The sequence below is a fragment of the Cervus elaphus genome, chromosome X, assembly GCF_910594005.1.
Source record: "Cervus elaphus chromosome X, mCerEla1.1, whole genome shotgun sequence".
In the NCBI taxonomy this organism is placed as follows: Eukaryota; Metazoa; Chordata; class Mammalia; order Artiodactyla; family Cervidae; genus Cervus; species Cervus elaphus.
Window position 1 is genome coordinate 105,489,636 of NC_057848.1, and position 25,492 is coordinate 105,515,127.

General features: G+C 41.7%; 1 protein-coding gene and 1 non-coding gene across 2 annotated transcripts; one reads left to right on the top strand and one right to left on the bottom strand.

The window, feature by feature from the left end:
- Nucleotides 1-1,623: 1,623 nt before the first annotated feature.
- PGK1 (phosphoglycerate kinase 1) lies at nt 1,624-24,680 on the bottom strand. The gene is made up of 11 exons (XM_043896274.1): nt 24,502-24,680; nt 18,446-18,496; nt 15,714-15,869; nt 15,459-15,603; nt 12,149-12,252; nt 11,387-11,506; nt 4,641-4,755; nt 4,213-4,392; nt 2,856-3,033; nt 2,484-2,582; nt 1,624-2,108 (listed from the first exon to the last, which is right to left on the bottom strand). Exons 1-11 carry the CDS (start codon nt 24,564-24,566, stop codon nt 2,068-2,070), a joined length of 1,254 nt encoding a protein of 417 aa, XP_043752209.1. The 5' UTR covers nt 24,567-24,680; the 3' UTR covers nt 1,624-2,067.
- LOC122690983 lies at nt 5,634-5,740 on the top strand. Its single transcript, XR_006340234.1, has one exon. It is a non-coding gene; the product is annotated as a U6 spliceosomal RNA (small nuclear RNA).
- Nucleotides 24,681-25,492: the final 812 nt, after the last annotated feature.

Below are 25,492 nucleotides of genomic sequence, written 5' to 3' on the forward strand. Positions count from 1 at the left end.
ACAGTAATCATCTGAGAGAGGCACAATGAAAAATCACCAGCCTTTGGAGTCAGACAAACGTGGACTTTAATCCCTGCTGTTACTTACTGGCTCTGTGATTGTGGCCAATAGTTTAACTCTCTTTATCCATAAAGGTGAAATATATACTCTAGTATGTTAAACGCCCAGTAGAAAAATTCTGGTTAAACACGACCTTTTGAAAGTACATTTACCTCTGCTCATTCCTCAAACTCCATTAAAATGACAGGAACAAGAAAGTAGGGACAATTACAAGGACAGTAAAAGAATCATGTCATTGGAATTACTTTGATCTTTTAATATAGTGTCATTAGATTTTCGGCAATGACAATGAATCAAAGCCTCTAATTCTGAGAAACTGCTGTCTAGGCTGAAATTCTACATATAACCAAACAGGCAAATATAAGAGTTAGATAAAGATATCTTCAGACATATAAAAATTTTGCCTCCTAGGCACTCAATTTCTCATAAAGCTAGTGGAATCTTGTGTTTCACAAAAGGAAGAGTAAAAGAAGAAAGGGTGGGGAGGGGAAGAGATCCAGGAAAGGGAAGGCCCAACACAGGAGTTTAAAGGAATCCCCAAGAGTTACCCCAGAGAGATTTCCTCTGGAAAGAAGAAACCCCAGGGCAACAGCTGTACAGTCAATCTAGGGGGTATCCAGGACAAACTGGAACAGGAACACAAAGGACTCCAGAAGGGACATCTCTAATAATGAACCAACTGGGACTTACCCCAGTGGTCCAGCAGTTAAGACCATGCTCCTGGCTGCAGGGGACCCATGTTTGATCCCTGCTTAGGAAGTTCCACATGCCACACAGTGCGGCCAAAAGAAAAAAAGAACCAACTGGTAAATTTGAGCATGTTGGGAATGAATCAGTGATAGACTGACAGAAAAAAAGACACCAATTTTTAAAACTTTTTTAACTCCGAAGAAAAAAGGTATATAAGGAAATATAATCATGGCATAATTCAGCTGTGAATTGTAGTTATAATCACAATGTAGGCTCTATTAATTAAATCTCAAATTCTGACAGAACTGTGGTGTTCGAGAAGACCCTTGAGAGTCCCTTGGACTGCAAGGAGATCCAACCAGTCCATTCTAAAGGAGATCAGTCCTGGGTGTTCACTGGAAGGACTGATGTTGAAGCTGAAACGCCAATACTTTGGCCACCTGATGTGAAGAGCTGACTCATTTGAAAAGACCCTGATGCTGGGAAAGATTGAGGGCAGGAGAAGGGGAAGACAGAGGATGAGATGGTTGGATGACATCACTGACTCGATGGACATGGGTTTGGGTGGACTCCGGGAGTTGGTGATGGACAGGGAGGCCTGGCATGCTGCGGTTCATGGGGTTGCAAAGAGTCAGACAAGACTTAGTGACTAAACTGAACTGATACTGGGAGAATCAAATAGGGGAAGTATATATGGAACAGAGGCTATAAGGGAGCTAATCTCCCCATGTATGTAATTAACAGATACCTTGTTTAGGAAATCGAGACGTCAACAGTTTAAGCATGTTACTTAGAAATATGGACATAGACTACCTGATCCCTTCCTCAAGATTCTGTTCTCATCCTAAATAACAAAATATGACAGGAAAAAAATCCAGTTTCAATGGATCTTTTTATTTATTTAATATATCACCAACTTCATCTCCCTCCATACCAATAATTGGAATTTCATCTTGTTTCCATGCTGAGTGGTGAAACAATGACAAAGCTAATCAGAATAAGCTACTTCAGAAAGAGAACTAAGCTAACACAGCCCACTTTCTTTAACAGGCATAATATAAATATATGTACTCTAGAATGCACAACGGTTTAGTCTCTAAGAAACTCAAATGGGATCTTGAAGAATGTAGGCAATTCCCAGGTACAGCAAAGATGAGCTGAGATGTTCTGCAACTGTTAAGGGTTCCTGGCACTACATCTCTTGGCCACTAGCTGATTATTGACACGGGGGAAGACATTAGCTAATGCCAAGTGGAGATGCAGACAATGCTATGTTGACTTAGGGGCTATGCACAGGAACCAGAAGGCAGAAAAGTACTAAACACTGCTGAGAGCATCCACTCCAGGAAGGACTTTACCTGTTTTTGAGAGAACACACACACATACACGGTCAGCATTACTATAAGATCCACTAAGCCAGATCTGTTCCCTCCTATCTTCCCAATAACATAGCAGTTCTTATCTAGGATATATGGCCAGGAGTTAAGTAACTTCTACATTTTGGGCCCCAGGTGTACTAGTGTGTAACCTCTTTGAGAATAAAGATCTTCCCATCTGGCCCTCCCCACATCAAATGGAACCCAGGAGCTTTACTTGAAGTTCCTCCATTTGTACTGCCCATGACTTCTAATGACAACACTACAACCTACTGTCTCCACTCCATTCTACTTAACTCTTACTGCATAAACCCTGTCATTCCCCCCAAATAAGCCAAAAACATTAAAGATCCTCACCTTCCAGGAGCTCTAAACTGGCACCACCCCCAGTGCTCACATGACTGACTTTATCCTCCGTGTTCCATTTGGCGCAACAAGTAGCAGTGTCTCCACCACCTGTTGAATGAAAACCAAATAAAAAGGGGGAAGGAGAGAAGAGAAAAAAGACTGGCACCAAAATTATAAGGCACTGTGCTCTCAAGCCCAAAAGGTAGCTGATAAATCCCCAACTCCATCTCATTTACAGGTTTCTCCATGAATCATATACCCACTTAAGTTTCAAGATCCACCCGGCACCAAGGAACCTAGGAAAAGTTAACTATTTCCCCTCTACTTTCCTCTGATCTTCTGCCAGCTCACATGGCATTAGCTTTGTACAGGACCCTTTACCTATGATGGTGATGCAGCCCCTGGAAGTGGCTTTCACCACCTCATCCATAAGGGCTTTGGTTCCTCGGGCAAAAGCTTCCCATTCAAATACACCCACAGGTCCATTCCACACGATCTGCTTAGCCCGAGCAACAGCCTCAGCATACTTCTTACTGCTCTCAGGACCACAATCCAAGCCCTAAGGGGCAGATTTAAAAACAGAGGATGAGCTACCAAGAAAAGCTACTTAGAGGAGCAAATACCATACCTCCACCAAGACCAGAACTCAAGGCTGAATACCAGAGTGTCTTTTAGAACTAAAAGATACAAGAGACATTTCATTCTTTAAATTTACAAACTTGCTCATATCCTTTATGGAAGATCAAGTCTAAGGGAAAACCTCAAAAGTTATTTGATAAAAACATTTTTAGCCACATTATTTTATGATTGTAACTAGCTCAGTGGTTTTCAACTAGGGTCAATTCCACCCCTCCCTAGGGAACATATGGTAATATCTCAACATTTTTGGCTGTCATGATTTAGAGGTGGTAGGGGGTTGCTACTTGGTATCTAGTGGGCAAAGATTCCTTAAACATCCTACAATGCCACAACAGCCCTCCATAACTAAAACTACCTGAGATGTCAATAGTGCCGAGGTTGAAAAACACTAAACTAGATCAGTGGTTCTCAAACCTTGTGGTGCATCAGAATCACCAGGATGGCTTGTTAATGCACAAATTCCTGGGCCCTACTCCCAGAGTTTCTGCTTCAGCAGGTTGGGAGAAGGGGGTAGGAATTTACAGTTTTTAACAAGCTTCAAAATGATGCTGCTGTTCTTGGAACCACACTTAAAGCCACATGCCTAACAGAAGGACAGTGACTAAGCAAAGTAGTAGGTCAACATTAACAATTTTGTACAGATATTAGAACAATAACAAATGGAGAGTACTATAATCAACTATTTAAATAAGTCCTTAATACACACATAGATTTTTCCCTGCTTGTAATAATTGTACTACCTTAATGTTTTCATATACAAAAAAATTCTTATACAGGTTTCTAGGCAGAAATAATATTTAGTCCAACATAATCCAACAGAACAGCCCAAACTATGAAAGTACATAGCATCATCCACAGCAATCGGTTAAGTACTTAATAAACATTAAATAGATGAAGAAACAAAAAGCATTTTTGCCCTCACTTTTCAAATGAAAAGTCTTAGCAGCAATCTGATATCCCTGCTTTTACGCCATGGATTCTCCCTGAAGGAAGGGCTCACTGCAATATTTGGAGAACTTCTTTTAATTTTTTATTGGTTGAATGAATGATACCAAAATGTATTTGTTCACTCATACTACCAACCACCCAAGTGACTCACCATCCAGCCAGCAGGTATGCCAGAGGCCACAGTGGCTTGGCCAGTCTTGGCATTCTCATCAAACTTATCAGCAGTGACAAAGTCAACAGGCAAAGTAATCTTCACGCCATTCTTGTCAGCTTTGGACATCAGGTCTTTGACAATCTTGGATCCCTCTTCATCAAACAGAGAAGTGCCAATCTATATAGGGAAGTCAAGATGATGAAGATCAGCCTATATTCTAAGAATGTGTTTACCTCACAAAGCAGACAGTATGAAATACAATACAATATAAAGGAATAGTTCTAAGACAAAAGAAAAACAACTTGCAAAATAAATAAAAATGGGAGTTTTTAGGGCTCATGCCATAAGCTAATTTCCGTTTTAAATTTACATAACCTATTTCTCATGGAGAGCTATTTCACATCTACTTGGCATCGGTTTCCTACCTCCATGTTGTTGAGCACCTTAAGGAAGGTAAAGGCCATTCCACCACCGATAATCATTTCATTGACTTTGTCCAGCATATTATTGATCAACTGGATCTTGTCTGCAACTTTAGCTCTGGAAGGGAAAGCAAGAATCATCACCAAAAGAACAAAGGACTAAAGAACTGGTGTTACACAAAGCCTGAAGTTTTATATCAAGGGACAGGAACAGAGAAATGTCCCACAAAGTGACAAAAGTACTAGCTCTCAGCCTGGTGCTCTATGAAGACCTATAGGGGTGGGATGGGGGCGTGGGAGGAAGTCTCAAGAGGGAGGGGATATATGTATACTTATAGCTGATACATGTTGTTGTACAGCAGAAACCAACACTGTTAAGCAATTATCATCCAATTAAACATTAAAAAAATATTTTTAAAAAGGTACTGGCTAGCTTTGCCCTATGTTTCTCCAACACCAAAAAGCCAATCCATTACTAAGAAATCTTTTTAAGGTGTGTCTCTTGGCCAAGAAGGGCTTAGAAGACTTGCAATCATCTAAAGAAATCACAAATTCCAAACAGATCTGTTTTGTCCCTTTTTATCCCCCAAAATCAAAGGTCAAGATTGGTAATTATACTTGAGAAAGGCTGCTAATTGTGGGATCCCTAAGCTGAGAACTGTCCTAACCCTAAAGCAGGTATCAAATTACATACCAAACAAATATATACTGAGCAAAAATAGACAAGATATTCACACTCTTAGGTCCATGTTTAGTTTCTGGAATATTTGCTTTATGGCATGCATTATTCTATTGGACCACTTGATTCAACACATTGGTTGTGGGGCCTCCCTGGTAGTCCAGTGCCTAAGACTTTGCCTTCCAATGCAGGGGGTGTGGGTCAGGATCCCTGGTCAGGAATCTAATATCCCACATGCCCCATTACCAAAAAAAACAGAATGTAAAACAGAAGCAATGGTGTAATAAATTCAATGACTTTAAAAATGGTCCACATCAGTGCTTGCTTCGGCAGCACATATACTAAAATTGGAATGATACAGAGAAGATTAGCATGGCCCCTGCGCATGGATGACACGCAAATTTGTGAAGCGTTCCATATTTTAAAACAAATAAATAAGTAAATAAATAAAAATGGTCCACATCAAAAAAAAAAATCTTAAAAAACACTGAGTACGGGACTTCCCAGGTAGTCCAGTGGATAAAACTCTGTGCTCTTAATGCAGGGGGCCCAGGTTCGATCCCTGGTCACGGAACTAGATCCCACATGCCACAGCTAAGACCTGGCACAGCCTAAATAAATAAATAAAATATTAACATACACATACACAGAGTGGGAAAGAGAAAGGATGAAAAGAGATTCAACATCTAAAGAACATGGGATGTTCTATACATCAAATGCCCTGCTTCTTCAACAAATCAATAGAATGAAAATAATAACAGGGAACTAATAAAATAATCTATTTCTGCTTCATTGACAATGCCAAAGCCTTTGACTGTGTGGATCACAATAAATTATGGAAAATTTTGAAAGAGATGGGAATACCAGACCACCTAATCTGCCTCTTGAGAAACTTGTATGCAGGTCAGGAAGCAACAGTTAGAACTGGACATTGAACAATAGGAAAAGAAGTACGTCAAGACTGTATATTGTCACCCTGCTTATTTAACTTATATGCAGAGTACATCATGAGAAACGCTGGGCTGGAAGAAGCACAAGCTGGACTCAAGATTGCTGGGAGAAATATCAATAACCTCAGATATGCAGATGACACCATCCTTATGACAGAAAGTGAGGAGGAACTAAAAAGCCTCTTGATGAAAGTGAAAGAGGAAAGTGAAAAAGTTGGCTTAAAGCTCAACATTCAGAAAACTAAGATCATGGCATCTGGTCCCATCACTTCATGGGAAATAGATGGGGAAACAATGGCTGACTTTATTTTTTTGGGCTCCAAAATCACTGCAGATGGTGATTGCAGCCATGAAATTAAAAGATGCTTACTCCTTGGAAGGAAAGTTATGACCAACCTAGATAGCATATTAAAGAGCAGAGACATTACATTGCCAACAAAGGTCCATCTAGTCAAGGCTATGGTTTTTCCTGTGGTCATATATGGATGTGAGAGTTGGACTGTAAAGAAAGCTGAGCACCAAACAATTAATGCTTTTGAACTGTGGTGTTGGAGAAGACTCTTGAGAGCCCCTTGCATGCAAGGAGATCCAACCAGTCCATCCTAAAGGAGATCAGTCCTGGGTGTTCACTGGAAGGACTGATTTTGAAGCTGAAACTCCAATACTTTGGCCACCTGATGCAAAGAGCTGACTCATTGGAAAAGATCCTGATGCTGGGAGAGATTGGGGGCAGGAGGAGAAGGGGATGACAGAGGATGAGATGGCTGGATGGCATCACCAACTCGATGGGCATGAGTTTGAGTGAACTCCGGGAGTTGGTGATGGACAGGGAGGCCTGGCGTGCTGCGATTCATGGGTCGCAAAGAGTCGGACATGACTGAGCAACTGAACTGAACTGAATGACCAAATACAATGCATAGACTTCATCTGGATCCTGATTCAAACAAACTGCCTGTAAAAGGCATTTCTGAAATGATGGAGAAATTCTGAACACAGACTGGGTATTAGATGACAGTATTAATAGTAAGACTATTAAATTTTGCTAGGTGTAACAGGTGGTTATTTAAAAGAAATCTCAAGTTATGAGATGTATACAGAAGTATCAGAAATGAAATTATATGATATCTAAGGCTTGCTTTCAAATACTCCTGACAAAATAAGGATTAGAGGACAGATGAAACTGGATTGGCAAAAATGCCAGTAATTATTAGAACAGGGTAATAGGTACCTGTGAGTTTATTATACTATTCTTTCAACTTCTATAATGTTTGAGTGTTTCCACAACAAAGTTTTGGGGTTTTTTCTTTTTTTGGCCACACTGCACGGCTTGTGGAATCTTAGCTCCCTTACCAGGAGTAGAATCTGGGCAGTGAAAGCGAGGAGTCCTAACCACTGGACCACCAGGGAATTCCCAACCGAATAATTTTTTTAATAAAATGTAAAATCTTCCCCTATATTGTTAATGTTCTCAGGAACACTAATTGAAAGAAAGGTGGCAAAAAAAAAAAAACCCTCCGTGTAAACTTCCCCCAAATAGCAATTTTAGGCAGAGTCCAAAACCTAATCATAAGACTAGGTGGCACTCACTCCCATATTCCAGGTCTAGGGAAGGATTGAGAACAAAACTCAAGTCCCAGTCTCCAGAGAAGCAAAGATCAGAGGCCGACCTTTATAATCCGGTGCACAAGAGTGGCAATGTTTCCAGGAGACAGATACAAGTACCTACCTTAACTATTTTTAGGCCCCTAAAACTGGGCTCATGAAGCCTGGAGAGCAACTCTGCTACCTGAAATTGACACCCAACTCCAGAGTCAGCTTTCATAGGGAAATGCTGAGTGTGTTCAGTCCCATGGGGAAAAAAAAAAAAACCCTGCTCATAAAAGGGTAAGGAGTATCTAGCCATAAAGAGTCTGCTATCTAGATAGTCATGCCAAGTGACAAGATCTTATCCAAGAAGTCCCAGGTCTCTGTCCCTACTTTATCACCTAAAATGTATCCTCCTAGTCTCTTGACCTGCACTTTTGAAATTTCTACTTTTAACTAAGCCAGTGGCATATCACTATTCAGAGTACTTTTCCCCATAGGAAAAAATATAAAAAGGTATGAGATCTGAAAAAATGAGTTCAAAATGATATATTCAACACATATAAGGAGGTTTTCATATCTGAAAGGCTCAAGTGCTTCAAAAATTGTTAGATAAGTAATAGTGGGCAATAGTGGATCTTTCCAATTTCTTCCCTACAGAACCATTTTCTATCTTTTCTAGCCCTGTTCTCTGTCCCAGGAGGCTGACCTGCATAGACTGCATCAAGGAGGTCCTTTGCCCTCTGACGTCTAGCTGGGGGGCAGCCCATTGTGGGTAAGAGGGATACAGCAATAGGACATTAAAATGAGATCAGAGTATCTATTTCCCTGGCTCTTTCCCTGCTAGATGACTATCCTCCATCCCTTAACCAAAGGCTATACACAGTTCTCATCAGAGGGCCATCTCCACACAACTACCCTCTCTGGATTCTGGTAACCATCACTTCCCTTTTGCCCTTCAGGTCTAAGGATGGTGATGATGGCTTCCTCAGATGACTGTACTTTCCCTTTTGTGTTTCCCTAAACCCCACCCACACCTTTGCAGATACTACCTTTATTAAATTTTCCTGTCACCCAGTTTGATTGTGCTAATGACAATAAACCACCCAATTTATGGCCTCATGCTTGTGCTCAGTCACTTCAGTTGTGTCTGACACTTTGTGACCTTATGGACTGTAGCCCGCCAGTCCATGGATTTCCCAGGTAAGAATTCTGGAGTGGGTAACCCATTCTGTCCTCCAGGGGATCTTCCTGACCCAGGAATTGAACCCACGTCTCCTGCAGCTCCTGCACTGCAGGCAGATTCTTTACCACTGAGCCATCAAGGAAGCCCAAGTTATGGCCTACTACCAGGTAGGCTCAGATATTGAAGAAAGTGGGGAAAACCACTAGACCATTCAGGTATGACCTAAATCAAATCCCTTATGATTATACAGTGAAAGTGAGAAATAGATTTAAGGGACTAGATTTGACAGACAGAGTGCCTGATGAACTATGGACAGAGGTCCGTATCACTGTACAGAAGACAGGGATCGAGACCATCCCCAAGAAGAAGAAATGCAAAAAAGCAAAATGGCTGTCTGAGGAGCCACATATCTGTGAAAAGAAGAGAAGCAAAAAGCAAAGGAGAAAAGGAAAGATATACCCTTTGAATGCAGAGTTCCAAAGAACAGCAAGGAGAGATAAGAAAGCTTTCCTCAGTGATCAGTGCAAAGAAATAGAGAAAAAGAATAGAATCGGAAAAACTAGAGATCTCTTCAAGAAAATTAGAGATACCAAGGGAACATTTCATGCAAAGATGTGCTCAATAAAGGACAAAAATGGTATGGACCTAACAGAAGCAGAAGATATTGAAAAGAGATGGCAAGAATACACAGAAGAAGTGTACAAGAAAGATCTTCATGACTCAGAGAATCACGATGGTGTGATCACTCACCTAGAGCCAGACATCCTGGAATGTGAAGTCAAGTGGGCCTTAGGAAGCATCACTGAACAAAGCTAGTGGATGTGATGGAATTCCAGTTGAGCTATTTCAAATCCTAAAAGATGATGCTGTGAAAGTGCTGCACTCAATATGTCAGCAAATTTGGAAAACTCAGCAGTGGCCACAGGACTGGAAAAGGTCAGTTTTCATTCCAATCCCAAAGAAAGGCATGCCAAAGAATGCTCAAAACTACCACACAATTGCACTCATCTCACACACTAGCAAAGTAATGCTCAAAATTCTCCAAGCCAGGCTTCAGCAATATGTGAACCATGAACTTCCAGATGTTCAAGCTGGTTTTAGAAAAGGCAGAGGAACCAGAGATCAAATTGCCAACATCTGCTGGGTCATCGAAAAAGCAAGAGAGTTCCAAATTACATCTATTTCTGCTTTATTGACTATGCCAAAGCCTTTGACTGTGTGGATCACAACAAACTGTGGGAAAGTCTAAAAGAGATGGAACTACCAGACCACCTGTCCTGCCTCTTGAGAAAACTGAATGCGGGGTCAGGAAGCAACAGTTAGAACTGGACATGAAACAATAGACTGGTTCCAAATAGGAAAAGAAGTACGTCAAGGCTATATATTGTCACCCTGCTTATTTAACTTATATGCAGAGTACATCATGAGAAACGCTGGGCTGGAAGAAGCACAAGCTGGAATCAAGACTGCCAGGAGAAATATCAATAACCTCAAATATGCAGATGACACCATCCTTATGGCAGAAAGTGAAGAAATAAAGAGCCTTTTGATGAGAGTGAAAGAGGAGAGTGAAAAAGTTGGCTTAAAGCTCAACATTCAGAAAACTAAGATCATGGCATCTGGTCCCATCACTTCATGGGAAATAGATGGGGAAACAGTGGAAACAGTGGCTGACTTTATTTTTTGGGGCTCCAAAATCACTGCAGATGGTGACTGCAGCCATGAAATTAAATGTTGCTTGCTCCTTGGAAGGAAAGTTATGACCAACCTAGATAGCATATTAAAAAGCAGAGACATTACTTTGCCAACAAAGGTCCGTCTAGTCAAGGCTATGGGTTTTCCAATAGTCAGGTATGGTTGTGAGTGTTGGACTGTAAAGAAAGCTGAAAAAAAAAAAAAGAAAGCTGAGCACCGAAAAATTGATGCTTTTGAACTGTGATGTTGAAGAAGACTCCTGAGAGTCCCTTGGAATGCGAGGAGATCCAACCAGTCCATCCTAAAGGAGATCAGTCCTTGGTGTTCACTGGAAGGACTGATTTTGAAGCTGAAACTCCAATACTTTGGCCACCTGATGCGAAAAGCTAACTCATTTGAAAAGACCCTGATGCTGGGAAAGACTGAGGGCAGGCGGAGAAGGGGATGACAAAGGATAAGATGGTTGGTTGGCATCACCGACTCAATGGACATGAGTTTGGGTACACTCTGGGAGTTTGTGATGGACAGGGAGGCCTGGCATGCTGCAGTCCATGGGGTTGCAAAGAGTCAGACACAACTGAGCAACTAAACTGAACTGAACTGAACCAGGTAAAAAACACTACTTAAAAGTATGATCTTGAAGAGTTCTCTGTACCCGCCCAGGATGGCCAGGAAGGGTCGCTCGGGGCTCTCCAAGGCCTTGGCAAAGTAGTTCAGCTCCTTCTTCATCAAAAAACCTCCAGCCTTCTTTGGCAGATTTACTCCTACCATGGAGCTAGAAAGGAACAGAGACATTCAAATTTTAGTCAATCCTTAGCAATTCTCCCAATTCTAGAGGCCATCTCCTTATCACTGAAATACTTTCACTTTTGAGACACCAGGACACCATGGTTTTCATTCCCAAACTACAACAAAACACTTAGGTACAAGATAAGGTTTTTGGCTTAAAATGCAGGATAAAGGAGAACAAGTGAGAAGCAACTACCTTAAGTAGAATTTAAGATACCCAATTAACAGTCTTCAGACCAAGGGTTTAACCACAATAAATTATCAGCCAGGTGATGACAACAGGGAAGGATTCCTCAGTTTGCTTCCTACTGATAGCCTAAGACACTGCTCCCATAGCAATCACAAAGGGAGAGCTCTCTATGAAATATCCAAAGTAAGACAGAGCAAAATCTTCCTAAAGCTCAACAAAAAGTTCCACAATCCTCAACATTTTTTATTTTTATTTCATCTTTAGATCAGGGATACTCAACAAGAACCACAGTTTTATTTGTAGCTCCAATGAGAAATAGAATCCAAAAAGATCACAATACAACACAGAAATTTCCAAAACCATTCCAGAGCTTTGGCTACTTAAGTAAACAGAGAAATAGTGCTCTCAGTTTGACAATGAACAAAAAACTTTTAGTACCTGTGGGCTCGGTGAGCAGTGCCAAAAGCATCGTTGACATAAACATCCCCTAGCTTAGAAAGTGAAGCTCGGAAGGCTTCTATTTTGGTTGGTTCAGCTTTAACCTGAAGAGAAAAACAAAAAAGGGGCGGGGAGGAGAACATAAGCGATATTGATAACTCCAAAGACAACTGTAAAAGCATTTCATACCAAGAGTCCTCTTCAACATATCTAAAGACCCTGAGTTGGCAGGATAGCAATTTTTAAAACTAGCAACAGGATCTGTTCTTTCTTCCAAATATTCCAGATCTTTTGCTCATTTCTACATGTGTCTGCTCTCCTTTGCCTTCCCTCAAATTGCAAGCCTAAGATACCTGAATCACAGCTTAACCTCTAATCACATCCCACTGGTCTCTCTCCAGCTCCTAGGACAAAATACAAATTATCCTTCTCTCTCTTTGACTCACTGCTTCATTTTAACATATTCTCCATGTAAAATTTAGGACTATACTTGAGTCAAGCTGCTAGCTGCCAAGACCTTTCTGCAAACGGAAAAAAGCTCTCATACATATTTCTCATGAAAGCAACAAGGGCAAGCTGGGACAGAGAAGGCAGATGGAAACCTGACAACGGAAAAGCACCTCAGAAATACTGTATATATCAAAAGGAGGTAATTCATATAGCTTTCCCTGGAAGTTAGGCATCTGAGAAAACAATACATTTCTACAAAAAAGATAGAGGGACAAAAAGTTGATGTAAAACATATGGCTTTGAATGTCGGCTCACTATCCAGGGATACCACCCTTTTCATAGGGGAAAGAAAGCAGGACAGCAGGATAAACAATGAGTCTTCAGTAGGAAACAAAGCAAAGATGCATAGAAAGCCAGATGAGGGGGATATGGCAGAGAAGTGTCAAAGCAGATGTTTAGTCACTGTCCACTCCCATTCTCCTATATATTGAAGTGAAGGAGGCTGTCACAAAGAACAGGGGCTTTCCTCTAGTGGCCCAAAGAATACAGCGGCACTAATGCTAAAACTAAAGTGTAGAGCCCCCATAATCTCTTTAGAATGGAATATTATCTGCCACCGGTGACTGCAAGATGTGTAGTCATGAAAACACTGCCCAAATGGCAGGAGCCCTGAGTTCTACACCCACGTCTGACGCTAATTTACTGTGTAACCTTTGTCAAGTTTTTCTCTATCCTTTCCTATCTATTAAAAGGGGAAGATAACTTCTCTACTTAAGAACTGTTTGTGGGAAAATGACACAAATTAAAAGCTATCTATGAAAAAGGTATTATAAAAATTAATAATAATCAGGGGCAGGGGAAAAAATTAATAATAATCAGAACCTATTTCTCATTTTTTATCTGCCAGGAACCAGAAGGAAGAGAATGCTCCTAAAAGATAATGCAGGTACTCTGCATAAAGGAAAAATTTCATGCCTCACTTCGTTTTTTATTCACTTTGAACTTATGGCTGGCTCCAAAAATTTCAAGCATGAAAAGCCACTGGACACTAAATGTAAAGTAAACTACCCACAAAGACATAGACTAGCACAGTTGGTTCATCACTTACTGTATATAAGGTTTTGCCTCAACTTGCCTCCTGCCATTTCTAAGCCCAAGAGTTGAACAGCTTGAGTTTCAGTCTAAAAGGGCACCAAATTTTAGGTCAGCATTTAACTCCTACTACTGTAGCAAGACCATGCCAAAGGCAAGATAAGGCAAGACCTGAGCCTGCAGTGCTAATAAAAGAAACTGCTTGAAAGCAGGCACTCTGATGACCTTAAGAAATGTCAGAAGCACAACAGGAGATTGAGATGCTAGCCTCAGAGAATCTTCTTCCCCAAGATACTAAAGACATTAAGAGTGGAAAGTACAAAGGGTGCTTTCTGATTCCCTTCTGCATTAGTGCCCAGTTGTATCCAATTCTTTATGACCATATGGACTGCAGCCCACCAGGCTCCTCTGTTCATGGGATTTCCCAGGCAAGAATACTGGAGTAGATAGATTGCCATGCCCTCCTCCAGGGGATCTTCCCCACCCAGGGATCGAACCCGAGGCTCCTGCATTGGCAGGTGAGTTCTTTACCACTGAGCCATATGAGAAACCCAGCTTCCTTTCTACGAATAGGCAAATTCGAAATCATCCTCAAAAGAGCCAGCTCTATCATTTAATATTTAAATCCTGGTTGTCAGGTCACGGTAATCTATTTTGTGGGTATCTATGGTTGTCTTTTAAAATTTTTGTTTTTTACCCCTATGGTTGCTTTTGTACAACAATGGCAGAGTTGAATAGTTCCAACACAGACCATATAAGGTTGTGACTGACCATCTGACCCACAAAGCCTAAAATATTTATTGTCTGACGCTTTACATAAAGTTTGCTTATTGATGGACTGAGCTATATATAAAGCCCAGCAACAGTACTACTACCTCTAACTTTAGTCAAATAACTGCCTTTCTGAGACCTAGGCTTTGAAAAAAAAAATGATGATACCTGTCATTCCTTAAGAAATTCAAAGAAAGATCCTTTACACTTAAGAAAAATGCCTTAAACCCAAGGTAATATTATCATGACCATCATCTACCTAATTCAATCAAATGTTCCAAATAGTCCCTTTCCACTTGAATTAGGAAAGCACTTTTTCTGGTCACATGATTCTTTTATAAGAAAACCCCAGTGATATTAAATTTAATTTACTGTCTTAAAAGTACCAAGCTCAAGCTTTAAGTTAATTCCCCTTCTAAATAAGAATACATATTATTCTTCCATAACACACTAGGGCCTGCTGCTTATAAAAACTGTTCTAGCCTTGACAAAACAATCTAAAACTGGCTCTGCTGGAGGAACACCTGGTATATCATGGATACTCACTCCCCACAACCACCTGTGAATGTCTGCTCTCGGCACTTGGGAACGACAGCCTACATTCTGATAGGATATTATCACGTACTATTAGAAAAATACATCTTCATATATCAAAGGCCAGGTGTGTAACAAAGGGACAATTAGAAGCAGCATGTTCACCAAATACTCTTACACCCAAATGGTGTTCACATCTTTCCAAGGTATTTCAAAAACCACTTGAGCATGATGAGGAGGGCTTCCAGGGCTGGCAATATCTTCTTCTCTGACCGCGGTGTTGGTTACACAGGTGTGCTTACTTTGTGATAATTCATCAAGCTGTGCATTTGTGCATTTCTATATGTATGCTGTCTTTCAATAAAAAGGTATCAAAATAAACATGAGCTGCTTCTATTCTTCAATCACAGTCTCATATACTCAGGCCTCCTCACCCCTACTATTGTCAAATCACAGGTCCTACCTTGTTCCCAGAAGCATCTTTTCCCTTCCCTTCTTCCTCCACATGAAAACGAAGGTTCTCCAGCAGGATGACAGACCCAGCAGCTGGGTCAGCACAAGCCTTCTCCACATCTGGGCCCACACAGTCCTTCAAGAACAAAACATCCCTGGAGAGAGTATGACACAGAAACACTTGAACAGTCTGAAAGTTAAGAATCAGCAACAACATACTTGACAACATCTCCTGTCACAGAGTTGACCAGAACCTGAAACATACTTGCCCAGCAGAGATTTGAGTTCTACAGCAACTGGCTGCAAGGAGTACTTATCAGGCATGGGGACACCATCAGGCCGGCCCAGGTGGCTCATAAGAACAACTGACTTGGCTCCATTGTCCAAGCAGTATTTGATGCTTGGAACAGCAGCCTTGATCCTGCAACCAAGAAGAAACAGCAAGTAGAGCAAGGCTACTCCTAAGAATTAGTGAGAACTATTTTATTCATGGCCTCATAAAATATAAAGCCTCCTTTCTCCTCCAAATTCCTTCAAATCTACTGTCAGCAACTCAGTGATGGTCCTCAGGTTCATGTGCAGGGGCAGAAGTTAATTAGGATGTCAACCCTCCACCTAGGGTTAGACAATCTCATCATGTTTTGCACCTTGTGCAGAATAAAATTAATATAGCAGGACTGAAACTGCTGTCTTCAGAAGGACCTGCTTGCAAGGTTGGCCCTTGGCTGGTATCTGGGAACTTGGCTTTTGAGGTGGTCCTTCAGTTCCCTGACAAAGTCTGTTCACAGTTCCTAGACCGTCTGTACAAACAGGTTTATATTCAACACCTGCTTCCCTCTAGGAGTAAGGAATTTTGGTAGCTGCTGGGCAGAGGGTACCTATGTGATCAGCTCCCAGTAAGACTCCCAGTAAAAAGACTCCCAGTTGAGTCTCTGAAGGACTTTTCTGGGCAGAGATATCACACACAATTACTGCATTTTCACTGCAGGAGAAAGGAGCGCACTTGGTATCATGAGAGGGAGAGAGCACGCATGGAAACCTAAGCATGGATTTCTCCAGATACTGCCTGTGTCTTTTCCGCTTGCTGATCCTGTCATGCATCCTTTCACTTTAATAAACTTTAGCAATGAATCTTTCTAGTGAATCACCAAACATGTGAGTGCTTTTAGGGACCCCTGAAACACCCTAAGTGTTTGACTCTGAAAGAAACATAAAATTCTCAAATCTTGAAACCATTAAAAGAAATTTTGGGAAAACTGTAAAAACATTTCAGTACCCATTACAAAATTCTAAGTCACTTTTTATGTAGGAGAAAACAAATACATTATATAGAATGTGGTTTACATAACACATTGTGTTTATAAAATTACAGTTTAACCAATAATGTATTAAACTTCTTTAAACACTTCAAATTTTTGTTACAAACCCAATACTAACTTTCCATTCTTGGCAGTATTTGAGAAACTAAACCTAACAAAGAAAATTATTTATTTACTCAACAAGTATTTATTGAATGCTACTTCTGTAGCAGCTACTATATCAGATTCTGAGAATACAACAGTAAATAAAATAATTTCTGCTCTCACAGAAGTGAGAAGAACTATGGAGAAAATAAAGCAAGGTACAGGGACAAGAACGACTGAAGAATAGTGGTGGAGGGGATTTTAGAGAGGGTAGCCAGGGAAAGTCTAAGAAGATGACATTTCAGCAAAAAATGGAATAATAAAAAGCCAAGTTATATTTCTAACTATCTTATGCTATTTGGCAGATATAAAAACTCAATTATACCAAATAAACAAGAAACCTTCATCAGGTACATTTGCCCAATGAAACCAAATTAATCTTCGGCGTTTTCCCTTAACAGCCAAGTTCTATTATTTCTAATGCTTCATTTTATTTATCAACTCCACGGATTTCTGAAAATGAAGATCTACTCAGACTTGTTTCTCTGCTTTCTACTCATAAAATACCTTGATAGGCATATTTCTAATCTTTTATGTATGCTGCAGAAAATAACGAAAAAGCCAAGAAGGGTCAGAGATGCCTTGTACAAAGACCTTCCACTATGGTGCAGGAGGGATGTGCTTGACAGAATGCCAGACTCTATTCTGGCGCCAGTATCTGAAAATGTTCTAGGTCTATACCTACACTGTCCAATATGGTAGCCATTAGCCACAGGGACCTCCTGAATACTGGAAATGTGGTTAGCCAGATTGGTATGTTGTCTAAGAGTAAAATACGTATTGGATCTCAAATACTTAATACCAAAAAAGTTAAATGTTCCTTTCATTAATTTTTAATTGATTACATACTACAATGATTATTTGGGGCTTACTGGATTAAATAAATTAAAATTAAGTTAATCTGTTTGTTACTTTTTAATGTGGCAACTAGAAAATCTTAAAATTACATGTGGCTTTTATTATATTTTTATTAGACAGCACAGGCCTAGATCATTAGAACATACCTTTCCAGCTCAAACCCTTCATTTAAAATAAAAATCTTTTAGAATCTAATCAAAAGCAAGAACAATACTATCACTTAAAATGTCTGCTTCTGAATCTAGGAGCCAAGACATGTGGAGCAGCCTAAACTGACTGAAAGAATTACTTCTGAAGTTTTTTCCCTTAAATCAAAATTCTCAAAAACTGATTTTATGGGAACCAGCTAGAATAGGGGCTTGTAAAACTACATGAACAGTTCTTCATTTTGCAGGAAAGCCAAGTAACCTTAAACCTTGATATTCTTCAAAAATGTATAACCCCAAATTCTTCAAATTAAAAAAAGAGGAGGAAAAAAATCACCTTCTTAAAATGATTTTTTTTTCAATTTCTAAATTCTCATAAGAAAGCAAACCAGATGGTGGGTTGGTTGAAAACCAAGATCATGCAGCTTAAGTTGCTATAGTTCTACAATCAGAATGGAAAATCATTTCATTACATATATTCAGACGCAGGTACATCTTAAACCTAGCTCAGGGTGTAGCAGGGACATTACCTCTGGTTGTTTGTTATCTGGTTGTTCTTCATAGGAACATTGAAGTCTACTCTGAAAAAGAAACAAAGTGTCAAGTTCAGAGCCACGATCAAATTATCATTCCCTCAAAGATTATGAGAGGCACTTTTAGTGAACCAGTTAAATAAGTGGAAGTTCAAAAGTCACGTTAAAAATAATCAGTAGTATTAGAAGATAGTGATTAGCCATGCGGAGGAGAGTGGGAGTAGTGACTTAGACAGGACACCAGAGGGAGCGTCAGGGGTTCTGATATTGTTCTCTTTCTTGATGTTGGTGACAAATGTGCTCTTTCTGTGATAATTCTTTGAGCTTTTGATTTGTGCCCTTTTAGGTATGTGTCTCACACCTTTTAAGAGAGAAATTTTAAAAAATAAAAAATCACAGGAACAAGCCCTGAAGACCTGGGAAGCTGAAACTAGTTCCATCTAAAAAGATTTCTATGTGGGCCCAGCATGCTACTATCTAATAATGGTGGCAGCCTGAAGGGTAAGGTTATAAAGAACACATCTGGATTCTGATTTCTCTGGTAATATTTCTGGGTCCTAATGAAGTAAACACTTCTCAAAAGAAAAAAAACTGGAAAAATAAAACACATCAAGAGAGTATCATTCTTTTTGGAGAAAGTCTGGGACCTCAGGACCAGAAAGAAACCCAGTGTCCAAGATCAAGTTCACACAGTATCCTTCAAGCAAAACACAGTCAATAACCACAAGATAGCTTCTTTCTAAAAGCCTGATAGGACATTTTGCTGTACACCTGAAACTAACACAATATTGTAAATCAACTATACTTCAATTTAAAAAAAAAACTTAATTAAAAAAAAAACCTGAGAGGAGAGGATGGAACATGTGACCCTGCCCACCTAACAAACAGGCAATCAGAAGAGAAGTGATCAAGACAGCACAGGCAGGGAATTCCCTGGCAGTCCAGAGCTTCCACTGCCAAGGGCCCAGGTTCAATCCCTGGTTGGGGAACTAAGATCCCAAAAGCCACAGGGCACAGCCAGGGCAGGGGAAAAAAAGATAGCAATTTACTGCAGTTTCCTCTCTTGTGCAACTTCCTGCTGCTTTATCATTTTTAAGAACTTGTCATTCCTTCCCCCTTCTTTCAGACAGATTGGAACCTCAATCCCCTAAGAAGGTAATGATGTGTGGGGGCTAGTTATCTGTAAGGTTTCACCTGCCAAGATCCTTTTTAAGTTGATTTCTTTCTCATCTATAGAATGGGAATGATAGTATCTACTTCACAGTTATTTTAAGAATTAAATGAGTTAGCGATCTGCAAAGTGTTTAGGAGAGTAACTGATAAACAGTGCCATAAAAGTGGTAACTATTATTATTCATGTGAGGACTTCTCCAAAACATGATTTTGTGATCTAAAAGGCACATCAACCATTACTAAAAACAGCTAGCAGCACGCACTAAAGAACAACAGTGAAGGTATGACTAATTCAAAAAGACTTGTTGCAGTGTCTGACCATAAAACTCCATCACTAGTCCTTCCTCTCTTAGGCTGAGGCTTGGCAGACAATTACAAAATCCTAAACCAACTAAGAAGACCACCAATTTCCTATGTCCCCTAGGCCTGTACTCTACTTCACTGAAGAATAACCTTTCCAAAGATGAGTTGAAGGATTAATTCTATATTCAAATTTTTATTTAAAATCTTAAAAAATAAAAGCAGTATGCCTCTGAAAAAAGAAACAGTCTACTTAATTTCAGGCTACTTGATTCTGAGTCTAAGCATCTTCTTTAAATATCCTGAGCAAGGCTCAGAGCATTCCAAAGAGGATAGAGTATCTCATTACCATAGATCATTTTCCCCCACCCTCTGCAGCCTCCAAGAAGGCCCACATTCAAAAGGGTTAACAGCAAGCGGCCGAGCACAAGCCACCCCTTCAGTGCTGCTCCCTATCCCAGAGCCATGACACAGAAGAAATTCTCTAGAAACACTCAAGAATCTATCTCATCTATCCATGCTGCCATGGCATAGCTTACTGATGAGAAAAGGACTTATACTTTCTTCTCGTTGCTTGTGGATTACCTTCCCCCATCATCTCTTAGACTGTTAACAACAGCTCTGCTTTTAGCTTCTCCTCTCTGAGGACTCCACCACAGAAACTGCTCTAGCCTACATATTTCACATATCCTGTGTAAAATCTGCACCCCTTCCTTTTCTACTTCTCTTAATCCTAAGCTCAGCCTCAGGAACAAAGTCAGGTATCACTACACACCACTCATATCATAATGGATGAAATAAAAAATGACATCAAGCGTTAGTGAGGATGCAGAGAAACTGATCACTCATACGCCCGTAGGAATGTAAAATGATGCAACTGCTTTGGAAAACAGTCTGGAAATTCCTCAAAAGGTTAAGCATATGTGCTAAGTCTCTTCAGTCATGTCTGACTATTTGCAACCCACTGGACTGCAGCCTGCCAGGCTCCTCTGTCCATGGGATTCTCCAGGCAAGAACACTGGAGTGGGTTGCCATGCCCTCCTCCAGGGGATCTTCCCAACCCAGGGACTGAACCCAGGTCTCTGGCATTGCAGGCGGACTCTTTACTGTCTGAGCTACCAGGGAAGCCCAAGAATACTGGAGTGGGTAGCCTATCCCTTTCTCCAGGGGACCTTCCCAGGAATCGACCCGGGGTCTCTTGCATTGCAGGCGGATTCTTTACCAGCTCAGCTACCCAGGAAGCCCATACCACAGACTACTATTCAGCAATCCAAGGAATGAACAACTGATACAACAATATGGATAAATCTCGAGGGCATTATGCTGGGTGAAAAAATGGCATGTGTGATCCCACTTATATAGCATATTGAAATAAAATTATAGAAATGCAGGACAGATTAGTAGTTACCAGGGGTTTAGGAATGGAGGGAGAGGGGCCAAGATGCTAAAGGATGACACATAGGGAGATCTTAGTGCTGCTCAAAGAAAATTAGTTTTGTATCTTGCATAGTGGTGGGAGTTACACAAATCTACACATGTGATAAAATAGCAAATGTCAACTTTCTTCCTACTCTTGATATTGTACTGTAATTATGTAAGATGTATCCAATGAAGGAAACTGGGTGAACACAGGGCCTCTCTGTATTATCTTTGCAACGTTCTGTGAACATATAACTATTTCAGAATGAATCTTAAAAATATTAATTTAGTTGTAATAAGGATATCAAGTCTCTATCACCTGAAATCTCAGAAGTTCAGGCCCAGTTCCATTAAAAGCTCTCCAAGAAACCATTCCCACCCTTACTTCACTGTCCCTAATCGGGAAATAGGGGTATTATGGCTCTCTTAGAGGGCTTCCCTGGTGGCTCAGACAGTAAAGAATCTGCCTGCAATGCAAGAGACCCAGGTTCAATCCCTGGGTCAGGAAGATCCCCAGGAGCAGGAAATGGCAACCCACTCCAGTATTCCTGCCTGGAAAATTCCATGGACAGAGGAGCCTGGCGGGAGACCACATGGTTGCAAAGAGTCGGACACGACTGAGCGACTAATAACTAACTGGCTCTCTCAGAGACTTTTTTTCTTCTCTGCTGTTTTTCCTCCCTGCTTCTTCTTCCACTACACCAACTTGTAGCTGTTGCTTAACAAGTTACAACAGGTTAGAGAAAAACTGTGAGGTTTTTAAAAAAATGGAGGAGGGGGAGCAAGCAAAAGGGAAGTGCTTCACCAGTCGGCAAAGGAGTATGACTGGCAACCTATGAGAGGAAGAAAGGAAATGACATGGCAAAATTAAACAGGAAATTTACTCAAGGTCTATAAAGTCAAATGGAATCCTAAAAAACTGAGGTACAACCTGGTAATTATCCAGTCAGAGATCTCTGGCTATCAGGAAGTTCCCTCAACAAATCAGTAAATTTCCCTCTGCAGTTCAAAGCAGGGGCCCAAACATCACAGCTCCCTTTTGCAAGACAAAGAAAGGAGGCAAGTGAAGCAGCCACTACGCTGGAGGCTCCACTTCCGGAACACTGCCAGCAACCGCTACATAAAGGCAATTAAAAAGAAATTTGAGCTGACGATGCAAGGCTACCTAGACTCTTGCAAAAAGCAATCCTACAATGAATGTGACTCTCTGTTCAAGAGCTACATTAATAATCCGGGGAAAAAGCAACTTCCTGTCCTCAAATCAGATAAGTAGAATTTATCCAGATTACAGGGGGAACTTATTGACTGCAACCTTCAGCTGACAAAAGGTCTATTTTAACCTGTCCTTATTCACTACATCCAAGAGTTTAGAGGATCTGGATGGTAGCCAAGGAGACCCAAATTCTAGTTCTGGTTCTGCCACCAACTTGCTAGTTCAGTGACCATGGATAGGTCATTTTCCAACAGCAAAACAGGACTAGCCAGTCATTTCAAAGATTACGGTTAATCTGTGTAAAATGAAACTTTGAGCCCTGAGGCAGAAACATATTTCAAATTAGGTCCAGAGGGAGAAAAGATAAGCACCTCCTCCAGTCTCACCCTCAGCCAGCTCAGATAATTCCTCAAACCTGGGAAGAGAGGAGATAAAGCCCCAGACCGCAATTGTAGGAAGGTAGCCAAGATCTAGCTGCACGCCACTGTCCACTTGTCCTGTTTTTCTTAAGGTCTATCCATCTTTCTTAAAAGCATCTGAGGGGTAGACAGGGCCATTATCTAATACTAGGATGGCTGTGATTCCTACTCTGTTCAGATTGCAAAGGATTTAGGTGATTGAGCAAAAGGGGGCACCAGGTGTTTTTCATGGCCATAAGCCATTGGGTTCTTCTGATTATTGCCATAGCAGGACAGAGAAGGCCACTTGTAAACTAATAGTGGCCATAATGAAATTAGAGGGAAGGGGAGAGCTACATTAACTTTTAGGGCATTCACAGAGTACACCAATTCACAGCACCTACCTAGTTTAAGCCTTAAGGGAGATCCCCTACTGCTTTCTGAATCCATTAATATAGAAAAGTTGCCCTCTCTTGAACCAGCTGAAATTGGGAAAGGGGTTGGATCACATCTTTCACATGCCCGCCCATCAATCAACCACTTCCCTAAAAGGACAAGACTACCCAATGCTGTCAAGCCCTTATGCTGGCAAAAGCACCACCCTTGGATCCTATCAAGGTCAAGTCAGTTACATACCTAACTGAATTCCTGCAATTAGCTCCTGGCATGCACGAATGTACACATGTTACAAAAAGGAGAAATGTAAATACTCCATACATCAGTACTAGTAATTCTGGCAAGCAAGGGAGAAGCCATGTGGCCAGGGATCCACATGTTTGGAGTAAGAGACCCAAGGCAGGTGGCAAGCCTTCCCCACTTCTAATATCCTGCTTCTCTAGCCACCTCTGGGAGTGAGGTTAGAGAACATCAAGAATGAGCAGCCACACCCTGCTCTACCATTACCCAGAATGTGTCACAATCCTGCTGCAAAACCGTAGTCCAAAGACACGACAGGGCGGCAGAGGCCTGTTACATAAGCTCTGCAGGGCCTCCTTCCCTGCGCCCCACCCTACCTCACCCTCCTACCCTCAACGCTTTAGTGGATTCTACTCCTCAACAACGAAATCAACATCCTCTGGGAAAGATGTCCCTTTGGGCAGGGACCTTAGAAATGTGGGCCATTTATCATTGGTCTGGGGTGGTCTAGGGTGGTGGAGGAAGGAAAACTATCCAAATGACCTTTCAAGGTCCCTTCACTGGAGGCCGAGGGATCTGCACGTTAAGCATCAGGTCCCACCTCGCCAACTGAGAACTGAGGAGACGGAACTGCCCTTCAGAAACAAGAAAAGAGGGCAAAATGGATCCCCGCAATCTGACCCTCCCTGGGAGGATCCACCCCTGCAAAGGGCAACTTCGGCTCAGTTTCTGGGCTGGGGAAAATGAGGTCAGAAACCGTTAAACCCGGGCAAAACCTCAGCCACAATGGTGGCCAGCCTCGCCCTGCTGGGCTAGAGCCCAACGGGCCGAGAGTGGGGCTAAAGGTCACTTGAGGCAGGAGGAAAAGAAGTCGGCCCCGGCCGGAGAGGCTGCGGGAGAACCCCAAGGATTACCTCATGACGACCCGCTTCCCCTTCACATCCAGCTTGTCCAGAGTCAGCTTGTTAGAAAGCGACATCTTGGCAATTCAGCTGCAGCGAGAGGCCAGGGGAAGCGACAGCGACAGAATGAGACAGACTCAGAGGCCGAACGCGTGGAAAATGCCTAGCACCTCGCGGGCCCGGTCGCCACGCCTCCTGCCCCGCCCCTTTCCGGCCGCTGCGCCGGGCTCTCGGCGCCCAGTGGCCGCTCTAGAAGGCGGCCCGAAGGCGCCCGCTGGCTGCCATTGCACCGAGGCGCTGTCAGTCAGCGAGGGCGCTTGTGGGACGTGCAGCTGCCGCCAGTCACGTCCAGCACGCAGCCAGCGGACTGGAACTTTCGTGACCAGAGTCGGGAGGCGGTGCCGCAGGGCCAGCCGGTGATGGGATCCGGAGCAGGTTGGCGCCGAGGGGCGGACGCGGCTCGGATTCCTGCGGCCGCACCCAGAGCAGCTGCAGAGCCCCGCAAACCCACGGCAGCCTGGGGGAAAACGTCACCCCACACCCCATGGAATTCCCGGCCACCCTATTCAGGATAGATGGAAATGGCACCTCCTTGTGGAAAATTTGTTTTCCTGGCTCCCCCAAAAGGAATTCTCCGTTAGACTGCTAAGTTCCTTTAAGAATTGAGACCTTTCAGAAGTTGGGAAAGGCCCTGCCTCTCCCTTTCTCCCCTGCTTACCTTTTTTTTTGTAATAAGTGCAATGATTTGATTACAACGCAAAGCTAATGGCGAACACATAGAACATTTTTCACGTATGAACTCACATTGCTCACAAACTAGCAATCCTCATTTTACAGATGAATGAACTGATGCACAAAGAGGTTGCTTAGGGTTTCAGGTCTTGTAAATGGTAGATTCAAACCTAGACAGTTAACGGTGTAGAGTTCATACACCTAACTATAGTATAGTACCGATACCACTGCTCAGGACCAGGCACTCGGGTCCAATGTACTTACAGAGTTG